Source organism: Salvelinus alpinus, chromosome 9 (genome assembly GCF_045679555.1).
Source record: "Salvelinus alpinus chromosome 9, SLU_Salpinus.1, whole genome shotgun sequence".
NCBI classification, from domain to species: domain Eukaryota; kingdom Metazoa; phylum Chordata; class Actinopteri; order Salmoniformes; family Salmonidae; genus Salvelinus; species Salvelinus alpinus.
In genome coordinates this window covers 33,754,065-33,765,152 of record NC_092094.1, presented here as the reverse complement: position 1 = coordinate 33,765,152, position 11,088 = coordinate 33,754,065, and the positions used below count along the sequence as shown (strand labels likewise).

The 11,088-nt window shown below is 43.1% G+C and overlaps 1 protein-coding gene across 2 annotated transcripts; it reads left to right on the top strand.

Moving 5' to 3' along the window:
* Window positions 1-434: 434 nt before the first annotated feature.
* On the top strand, window positions 435-11,074 carry slc28a1 (solute carrier family 28 member 1). Of its 2 annotated transcripts, XM_071416809.1 has the most exons (18): window positions 435-550; window positions 809-888; window positions 976-1,052; window positions 1,609-1,700; window positions 1,948-2,137; window positions 2,244-2,385; window positions 2,679-2,792; window positions 3,207-3,281; window positions 3,378-3,458; window positions 3,598-3,678; window positions 7,526-7,651; window positions 7,762-7,892; window positions 8,022-8,190; window positions 8,525-8,722; window positions 9,886-9,967; window positions 10,075-10,173; window positions 10,330-10,435; window positions 10,538-11,074. In XM_071416809.1, exons 1-18 carry the CDS (start codon window positions 547-549, stop codon window positions 10,647-10,649), a joined length of 1,959 nt encoding a protein of 652 aa, XP_071272910.1. In that variant the 5' UTR covers window positions 435-546; the 3' UTR covers window positions 10,650-11,074. The 2 variants fall into 2 exon arrangements, with proteins under 2 accessions (XP_071272910.1, XP_071272909.1); XM_071416808.1 differs by lacking the exon at window positions 435-550 and having other exon boundaries at window positions 578-888.
* Window positions 11,075-11,088: the final 14 nt, after the last annotated feature.

The window sequence follows — 11,088 nt, the reverse complement described above, 5'->3', positions numbered from 1 at the left end:
TTCTTTTGTATTTTGTATTAGTCTTTTGAGGTTTGTTTTTCCCTTGCTGTTTTTACCACTTTGTGGATTTTCTTTGTATTTTGGAAGATATCTATTTTTTATTAAACCACCATCTCTAGTACAGCTGTGTCTGCCTCATCTTCTGGGTTCTGCCGATTTAGTGACTGTTTCTTGCACCGGGTCCTGACAATCCACTATACTGTATGGACTCTTTAGTAGGAATTTAACCCTAACAAAGTCAGTTATATCTACTCAACCATTGCATATTGGATGTTATTACATGGTTAGGCCTAAGTCTAAAATCGTTTCTGTTATTTATTTTTGATGAATGGGCAAAGTGAAGTATTTTGTTTCCAAAGTAAACAGAATGCCTCTAATCTAATATTTATTTTATGCCTGCGTCAAGGACTGCCTGAGAAACTTATTAAAGCTTCTCTTGAACTTGTCTGTTAATTAATGATAAGATTTCTCAAGGAGGGCAGTGTATATTTCCCGGCACAGTATTATGCAACATAGCATTCGTCACACAGACTAAGAGCACGCACAATGAGTAAGTTATTGTCATTCCTGTTTTCCTGAATTGAACATTTAAGGAAGTTTTGAATAGAACGTGTGTTTTTGAGGACTGTTTTCCACAAGATGACCATGAGGATAGTGTTTGAATGCTCCCTGGGTGCTAGAATCTCAACGTGTTTCACAGAGGAAATACAAACTTAACCTGTAACGTTTTTGGCTCCATTGAGTGTGGTGAACACATTGTTTTTCAAACAGCTGATACAAATGACTAAACATTGCCTCTCTTTTTCAGCGGAAGCCACTGGTACAGCGCTTAAAGTTGTGTCTCATGTTAATGGACTTGGAGTGGTCAATGAGGGATTTGAAACGCAGGTATGTAAAGAAAAAATTGCATGCTTACATTTTTCAACATGTACAGTATGTGAATGGATGAATAAACAGACACTTCATTCCTCTCAGGAGGATGACATTTCAGTTAGTAACAGAAGCAGTATCAAAGAGGAGCACTCAAGAAAAGGATTGGGATTATATTTAAGGTATGCCAATCAAACTAAAGGGCTAAAGTTTGTAGTGTTTATTGTGGTGCACACACATCAGCATAACGTTTTGAATGTTGATTCTGAGAAACAGATTTAATCAACACCTCGTTGCAGGGATGTAGAACACAATTACACTACAGTACTTCACAGCAAAAGTTTGACTCAAATCAAAATTTGTTTAGTTTTGTCTCACCCATTCAATAACATGGTGTTATTAGTATCAGTAAATGTTCTGTACATTGTGCAGAGCGAGAGACAAAACAATTTTTCTGCAATGTGTTTATTTGATTGAATTCCAACCTCAGATAATCTTCTTGTCCCTGCTTTTACCTTGAGCTATCCTATTTCATGAAGTCCTCATGTTTATGAACTCATAAGAGAAACCTCCCAATATAAATACAAGGCAGCGTAGTCCATTACCTGACGCCACGTCAAGCTATTGTGCAGAAAAGAAAGACAAGTTGTAATGTCTTTGTTGATTATTAGATAAATATAACAATGGTTGTTTGTAATATGCCGTGGTAACTAACCTGTTCTTTGATTTGTTCTTTAGTAAGGTTTGCAAGCCTATTAATGCCACAGAGGATTACTTTAATGCTCACGCCAAAACCATCAAATGCATTGTACTGGGCTTGCTCGGAGCAGGTATTTTATTTGAATTTAACCCTAACAAATGTACATATTGGGCTTCTAATTTACAAACTCATTGCTAATTATAGGTGTTGCCTTTTGTGCAAATACCAGAAAATAAAACCAGACTGAATGAGAAAATTGTACACTATCCTATGAATTATCCTATGAAAGTGAAATGTTCTAAGAACCAGTCCCCTGACAATTGCTCATCACAACAATGTGATGCTCTTTTGATATTACCTTTGTTTCTATATCACAGGCTATGTGGCATACTTCATCACAGCCTGCATATTGGACTTTGAGAGGGCCATTGCCCTTGTGGTCCTCACCAGTTTGGCAGTTGTCTCCAAAGCCTATGACCTTGTGAAGACATACCATGGAGATAGCATAACCAAATGTTTCATACCAGCTCAAAGATGCTTCAACAATTTCCGGGGATGGATAATAGGGTAAGCAGCTATTTCATATGGACACTTTAAATGGTCTGAGAAAATGAATTAATTTGGTGAGTTTTTTTCTCTGACTGAGTCTGTGAGTCTGTTGTGGGTTCTTTAGAGTTTTCGTTGTTGCGGTGCTGGTCCTGCTGGTGACTTGGCTCGTTGTGGACACAAGCAAGCGACCAGAGCAGCTCATCTCATTTGGAGGGGTCTGCATGTTCATTCTAGTCATTTTCATCTTCTCAGCCCACAGGACAGAGGTACGCTTAACATCACAGCAAATCGCTCCGATCCCATCACAGGATGAGAGTGGCCAGGCTTTCCCATAATGCATGTCTACCTGTAATAAAACATGATTGGTTATAACCGCTTATCTATGACTGTTTTCTTTAGACTTTGAATTTCCTTTGGCCTTGTATGTCTTTTACCAGTTACGCCTAGTAATTCCTTCTATTGACTCACCAATTTATGGAGAATCCCTTGTTAAACAATAATGCATATCCAAACATTGTTTGAAGAGTATGTCAAGTGTGTTTGTTTGTCTCTGTTTCAGGTGGCATGGAGGTCAGTCTTTTGGGGTCTTGGTTTACAATTCTGTATCGCACTGTTTGTCATAAGGACAGAGCCAGGACTCACAGCCTTCCAATGGCTTGGAAAAGAAGTGCAGGTATCCTTGTTGCTGAAGTGCTCCTTATCTCCTTATCTTAAAGAAGTAAACCTTGACAACCTGGAAATTGTCCTTGTATCTGGGAGGTCCCTCTTTTATGAGGCACAGTGAAATCTCATGGATGGCCCATGAAGCTATTTACAACCACTTTTTTTATTTATTTTTTATTTCACCTTTATTTAACCAGGTAGGCCAGTTGAGAACAAGTTCTCATTTACAACTGCGACCTGGCAGACTCTCTAATCTACAGACTCTAATCTAAAACTGCTATTTTGTCTTAACCATTGATTTGAGACAGTATTATGTAAGTAACAATTGTAGCTAGTTGCATGGAATGACAAACTATGAGCCTCATTGTTGACATGAATACAAATGAGCAGACAATCATCTTTTCCCTCGTTTTTAAAATTTCAGATATTCTTGAACTACACAACAAACGGGTCATCATTTGTTTTTGGACCACTAGTATCCGACATCTTCGCATTTCAGGTCAGTGAGCAATAGTTCAGTAGATGTACTAGAAACATTTATTTATTTGATAATGAATCCAGGCTTGATCAATATATGTCCCTGTTCCTTCTCCAGGCTTTGCCCATTGTGATATTCTTCAGCAGTGTGATGTCAGTCCTTTATTTCCTTGGAATAATGCAATGGCTCATCATTAAGGTAAGAGACCTTCAAACATTAAGCCCTATATGAAGCTTCTGTGTTAGGTTTGGGCACAGTCATATAGATATGGCTCTAGGTTTGTGTGTGTACTGTATGATTTATGTTTACAAGAAGCCATGTGTTTTCCCCCTTTCAGATCGCATGGGTAATGCAGATAACGATGGGAACCTCACCCACTGAGACCTTGAGTGTTGCAGGCAACATATTTGTTGGACAGGTACATTTGCCTGTTTGTAGTCGAGGGTATTTCAGTTCCTACTTCAATATAAGAATTATTGGAGGATAAATATACTTAAGATAACACCATTGTAGTAATTACACTAAGTGATGTTTACACTTCACAATGTCTTACAAAGTAATATTGATGAGGATTAGGACATACAAAGTTGATTTACTGTTTAACAGATTACATTTTTTGAAAAGTGAGGCGAGCGAATAAAAATAAAATATGACAAAATACAATACAATTTGTAAAAATACTAAACAACCTTAGTAAAACACCTAGTGACCGTACCAAGAGATTTTAGCCTTTTGAAAAAGGGTTTTGGAATGACAGTCACAGGGACCACAGTTTGAGTCCTGGTCAGGGTAACCCCCTAAACATCCCTCGAGAACTCAAGAGGATTTAGCACAAAAATGTCTTGGGGGGGTGGCTAAAGGGGAGTGTGGCGAAGTCAGGTAGGAGACCTGCGCCAACTTCCCGTGCTTACCGTGGAGAGCGAGAGTACGGGCAGACACCGTGTTATGCGGAAAAGCGCACGGTGTCTCCTGTACGTGTGCTTAGCCCGGTGCGGTACTTCCCAGCTCAACGTATCGGCCGGGCTAGAGTGGGCATCGAGCCAGGTGCCATAAAGCCGGCTCAACGCATCTGGTCTCCAGTGCGTCTCCTCGGGCCGGTGTACATGGCACCAGCCTTACGCATCGTGTCCCCGGTTCGCCAGCACAGCCCAGTGCGGGCTATTCCACCTCGCCGCACTGGCCTGGCTACGGGAAGCATTCAACCAGGTAAGGTTGGGCAGGCTTGGTGCTTAAGAGCTCCAGACGCCTTCCCTTTCCGGTGCCACCTCCTCGCCCCAGCCCAGTACCACCAGTGCCAACACCACGCACCAGGCTTCCTGTGCGTCTTCAGAGCCCTGTTCCTCCTCCACGCACTCGCCCTGTGGTGCGTGTCTCCAGCCCGGTACCACCAGATCCGGCACCACGCACTAAGCCTCCTGTGCGTCTCCAGAGCCCTGTACGTCCTGTTGCTGCTCCCCGCACTAGCCTTGAGGTGCGTGTCCCTAGCCCGGTACCACCAGTTCCGGCACCACGCACCAGGCATACTGTGCGCCTCAGCAGGCCATAGTCTGCCGTCTGCCCAGCGCCGCCTGCGCTGCCCGTCTGCCCAGCGCCGCCTGCGCTGCCCGTCTGCCCAGCGCCGCCTGCGCTGCCCGTCTGCCCAGCGCCGCCTGCGCTGCCCGTCTGCCCAGCGCCGTCTGAGCTGCCAGTCTGCCCAGCACCGTCTGAGTGGCCCGTCTGTCCTGAGCCTTCAGAGCCGCCCGTCTGTCCTGAGCCTTCAAAGCCGCCCATCTGTCCTGAGCCTTCAGAGCCGTCCGGCAGTCAGGAGCCGCCAGAGCCGTCCGGCAGTCAGGAGCCGCCAGAGCCGCCCGGCAGTCAGGAGCCGCCAGAGCCGCCCGCCAGTCAGGAGCCGCCAGAGCCGCCCGCCAGTCAGGAGCCGCCAGAGCCGCCCGCCAGACAGGAGCCGCCCGCCAGACAGGAGCCGCCCGCCAGACAGGAGCCGCCCGCCAGACAGGAGCCGCCCGCCAGACAGGAGCCGCCCGCCAGACAGGAGCCGCCCGCCAGACAGGAGCCGCCCGCCAGACAGGAGCCGCCCGCCAGACAGGAGCCGCCCGCCAGCCGGGAGCTGCCAGAGCCGCCCGCCAGCCGGGAGCTGCCAGAGCCGCCCGCCAGCCGGGAGCTGCCAGAGCCGTCAATCAGCCAGGAGCTGCCAGAGCCGTCAGCCAGCCAGGAGCTGCCAGAGCAGTCATTCAGCCAGGAGCTGCCAGAGCCGTCAGTCAGCCAGGACCTGCCAGAGCCGTCAGTCAGCCAGGAGCTGCCAGAGCTGCCTGTCACGCCGGCGATGCCGGAATTCCTCCTCAGTCCGGAGCTGCCCCTCAGTCCGGAGCTGCCCCTCAGTCCAGAGGCGCCCATCAGTCCAGTGGGGTTAATTTGGAGGATCGCCGTTAAGAGGAGGCCACGGAAGCGAGGATTAACTATGGTGGGGTTGGGGCCACGTCCAGCGCCAGAGTGGACAGATGCCCACCCAGACCCTCCCCTATAGGTTCAGGTTTTGCGGCCGGAGTCCGCACCTTGGGGGGGGGGGGGTGGTACTGTCACGTTCCTGACCTTATTTCCTTTGTTTAGTCTTTGTTTAGTTGGTCAGGACGTGAGCTGGGTGGGCATTCTATGTTTTGTGTTACTATGTTGGGTTTGTTGTTTGGCCTAATATGGTTCTCAATCAGAGGCAGGTGTTTGTCATTGTCTCTGTTTGTGGGTGATTGTTCCTGTTCGTGTGTTCATCTGTTCTGTGTTCCCATGTTCAGGACTGTAGCGTTTTCGGTTCCTTCTGTCAGTTTGTTGTTTTTGTTCGTCGTTTAAATATCCTAATTAAAATATGGATTATCATCACGCTGCATTTTGGTCCTCCTCTCTTTCACCCGAAGACAGCCGTTACAAGAGTGCCCTATGGTGGCGGTTATGGGGGGTTATGATATAGGCTGGCATAAGCTACGGACAACGAACGCAATTGGATTTTATCAATGGCAATTTGAATGCACAGAGATACTGTGACGAGATCCTGAGGCCCATTGTCGTACCATTCATCCGCCTCCTTCACCTCATGTTTCAGCATGATAATGCACAGCCCCATGTCGCAAGGATCTGAACACAATTCCTGGAAGCTGAAAATGTCCCAGTTATTCCATAGCCTGCATACTCACCAGACATCACCCATTTAGCATGTTAGGGATGCTCTGGATTGACATGTACAACAGTGTGTTCCAGTTCCCACCAATATCGGGGCAGCAGGTAGCCTAGTGGTTGGAGTATTGGGCCAGTAACTGAAAGGTTGCTAGATCGAATCCCCGGGCTGACAAGGTAAAAATCTGCCATTCTGCCCCTGAACAAGGCAGTTAACCCACTGTTCCCAGGCCGTCATTGTAAATAAGAATTTGTTCTTAACTGACTTGCCTAGTTAAATTAAGGTTAAATAAAAAAAATATCCAGCGACAGTCATTGAAGAGGAATGGGACAACATTCTACAGGCCACAATCAACAGCCTGATCAACTCTATGTGGAGGAGATGTGATGTGCTACATGAGGCAAATGGTGTTCACACCAGATACTGACTGGTTTTCTGATCCACACACCTACCTTTTACAAAATACTGTATATATCTGTGGCCGAGATGCATATCTGTATTCACAGTCATGTGAAATCCATAGATTAGGGCCTAACAAATGTATTTCAATTGACTGATTTCCTTATATGAACTGTAACTCAGTAAAATCTTAACAAATTAACAAATGGTTCATTTGATTCACATAATTCGGTCCACCGTGATTGCTCAAATCATGTGAATCAAGTTATTCATTTGTTTATCGAGAACAGTCATTTTAGGAATCAAATATTTATTTATTTACGTTTTGGATTATGTGGCTGCAAAACTTGTTTTGTAGATACTTCAAGTTGATTTGGGCATTCAATTTATGGGACATTGCAATTCAATTAAACACTTCTAAGGTAAGATAAATATGGCTAAACTAAAAAAGGGACATTTCCTGTAGAAAATGCGTGTGCTTGCTTCAGCTGTTTTAAAAATATTTGTATGGTAATCATTCATTTCGTCAAATTCTTTTGTAAATTCATTGATTCAAATGAATCGTTCCAATCATTATTTTAAAAAAAAGTGAAGCGGGGCATCCGTTAAACATTAAATCAACTTTGTTAGGCTTAGTTGATTCTATTCACTTGCTGTGTAGAATTCTTTATTAAAGCGTTCCTCTTTTTAATGTTTTCTTCATCAGACTGAAGCGCCATTGCTGATTCGCCCCTATTTGTTGGACATGACCAAATCTGAACTGCATGCTGTCATGGTTGGAGGCTTTTCCACCATTGCAGGAAGTGTGATGGGTGCATTCATCTCATTTGGGGTAAGACCAAAGAGTCATCCCTCCAATGCACCCAGTCTTTTTTCTCAGTTAATTCTAATGTGACTGAAATTCATCGTTCTGTGAGATTGAGATTGCTCAATGCCCCACAGATTGATGCATCCTCTCTGATCTCTGCCTCTGTAATGGCTGCCCCATGTGCCTTGGCAATCTCCAAGCTGTCCTATCCGGAGACAGAAGAGAGCAAATTTACATCAGAGGAAAATATCAAAGTGGCTTGTGGGTATGTGTTTTTGTGTTTTGTGTTTGTGTGTATGTGTTTTCCATTCACAGATTTTTTCCATTCCCCTGCATTTTGTTGTATATATAATAGACTTTCTGTGGTTCATATTGGGCTGTCTTAACTCCCCAGTGATGAACAGAACATTTTGGAAGCAGCTAGCAGTGGAGCATCTACATCAATAGGCCTTGTTGCTAATATAGCTGCCAACTTGATAGCATTCCTTGCGATACTAGCATTCATCAATGCATCTCTTGGCTGGCTGGGAGGCCTGGTGGGATTTCCCTCTATCACATTTGAGGTATGCTCCAGGCAGCTCCACATACCTTCATCCCATTTCACATTCAAGGATACTTCTGTCTTGACTTGACACCCATGACTAACCCAGTACTTCGTGATGAGTGATGGACATGATTTGGCATTTTTGTATTTAACAGTGTGTGATGCATGGCTGAATAATTGTGCACATCACAAAATAAGATAAGATAATTATTTCAATATGCCTTGGTAAGATGTCCAAATCATCGAAATGTGTAAAATAATTCAGATTAGAATATCTAAAGTTGATACTTTATGGACTGGAAACTATTAACCCCGTTATTGACCCTTGCTCTTGCTACACTTTGCACCCATAGATAATCTGTTCCTATGTGTTCATGCCTGTGGCCTTCATGATGGGGATACCATTTGAAGAGAGTTTCATAGTAGCAGAACTCATCGGCACCAAGCTCTTCCTCAATGAGTTTCTGGCATTTCAGAAGCTATCAGAGTTGAAGACTAACAGAGTCAACGGTCTGGATGAAATGATTGGCGAAGAGAGGCAATGGATCTCAGTGCGTATGCTTTCCCCACTCTTATAATTAGTGTACAAATACTGTATGTGCTTATTGGAAATGATTATGTGCATAAAATCATAACTACTACTGTACATGCATACTGTAGTATTACTGATTATTCCCAAAACGTGGATGTGGACACTGTGGGGGTTCGTTCCTTGTTCCTTGTCAATCATTGGCTCATTGGTGAAATTAGCATTATGACAATAGCTTTAATTAAATCATTCAAAATCCTTTATTAATGCAATTGCAGACAGAAGTTGACAACAGGAACATAGCACGCATGTTTCCGAGTAAGTTCTGCAAAATAGAAAAGGTCCCAAGTTATTTTATTAAACCCAAAGTCCATCCCTAGTGATGTCACTGCATACGTCGTTACCGTCTACTCATCAGACCAAGCCCATGCATACACAGCTATATAAACTTGCAAGAGAGATACAATAGTTCCAGTGTTTTCTAAGGCCTAGGCACTCCACAAGTTGATTAATTGTGGAATGTCTGACTAGTCTCTTATCTCTTACACTCCCCTGCAGAATTCTGTCTAAGTCACACATTTCTCAGAACGTTTCTTTATAAGAGGCAGAGAGACTAGAAAACAACTGTGGAACAATATTAAACCTATTTAATGAATATATATATATAGTTAATCTGTAGTCTAGGACCCTGTACATGTAAGGAGGGAGGGGTCTTATAACCCCTCTCCTTCTCTTAATACAACATAAGCATAATCTATTATTATAATACATCAAACATTTGGTACAGCCCCCATCATGACCCCTAGGTGAACGCCTGACAACACATGTACGTTCCTCCAAATATGTAGGACCTTTGTATTGACCTGTGTACTATGGAAGTGTCTTTGATGCTCTGTAAGTGTATCTTACATTTTAGTCATTTAACAGACACTTTTATCCAGAGCGACTTAGTTAGAGCATTCATCTTAAGGGCTCCCGATTCGGAGTCCTATAGGGCAGCGCACAATTGGCCCAGCGTCGTCCGGGTTAGGGTTTGGCTGGGGTAGGCCGCCATTGTAAATACGTTTTTTTTCTTAATTGACTTGCCTAGTTAAATAAAGGTTAATTAAAATAAAGATAGCTAGGTGAGAGAACCACATTACAGTTGTAGCACAATTTAACATACTGAGTTTCCACATTTTACAGGTCAGATCAGAGATCATCTGCACTTATGCTCTGTGTGGATTTGCCAATTTCAGCTCACTGGGGATCGTAATTGGAGGCCTTTGTGAGTATAAGATTCCACACTTTGTACCACCTTATCTTTCTCCATGTGTTGCCATCCATCAGAATGTATTTTTAACAATTTCCATATTTTGTGATGTTTCTTTATAGCCTCCATATGCCCATCCAGAAGAGCCGACGTCTCCTCTTTAGTATTGAGAGCCCTGTTCACTGGGACCTGTGTGTCTCTGATTAATGCCTGTATTGCAGGTCTGTGCTTATTTTCACTTCAAAACTATTCTTAATATCAGTTTCCTCATCATCTGCCCTCTCCTGGATGTGTCATCTCACATGTTAATTTTTAGATTAGTATGTGCAGGAGTGCAGGAGCATCATGCTTACTTTGTTTCTTTGTGACCTCTCCAGGTATTCTCTTTGTTCCTCCTCTTGACTGTTTGGTTGTTTTCCGGACGTCCTTTTTCAACACCACAAATATAGACCTAAAAAACTGCTGTACTGATCTCTTTGGAAGGTAGGTTTGAACAAGTACAACAGTGAAAGAGGGGTTAAGAGCTGGATATAACATGTTTCTCTACAGATCATTCTCCAAATCTAACCTAATACTTTGTTGCAGCACTGTGAACAATGGGACCATCTCATTTGAGGGCTCCTGGAGCACGGTGACCAACGCCACTTTGTACTTTACGAACTGCTGTGATCTCTTTGATTATGCAGTTTGTAAGTAGGTCTTCCTGTAAGTCCTTTTATGTGTTAATTACCAGTGAGTAGATCAACTCATTCAGCTCTTTGTATGTACAATATATATTATGTTTCATAACTTTTTTTCACATTTGATTGTATATATTTATACTATAAGTAATGTAGATTGAACTCCATCCAGAGATTCCAAAAGAAGATAAAGCTTGTACAGATAAAACAAGTCCTTTAACAGGTTTTTTATTTCATTTATGATAAATATAGTTCTTTAGTTCTAAAGATTCACTCTTTCATTCAAAGAGTCAGAGAACAGATATATTGGAAATCAATGCATAGAAATGCTTAAATGTGCTAAATAAGGATTGTAAATTGTAAGAGTGGATTATTTGCATTGAGTAAATCAGTAAGTCAAATTCTGCATTGTATCTAAATAAACAGTATGTGAAAATATGAATATGAACGTTTGAC

Excerpts from the sequence above, each read along its gene's own strand:
- slc28a1 (XM_071416808.1), top strand. The coding sequence starts at position 781 with ATGACTAAACATTGCCTCTCTTTTTCAGCGGAAGCCACTGGTACAGCG. Across the intron at positions 2,793-3,206 it reads GGCTTGGAAAAGAAGTGCAG|ATATTCTTGAACTACACAAC; the intron begins GTATCCTTGTTG and ends TTAAAATTTCAG. Across the intron at positions 10,436-10,537 it reads TGTACTGATCTCTTTGGAAG|CACTGTGAACAATGGGACCA; the intron begins GTAGGTTTGAAC and ends ACTTTGTTGCAG.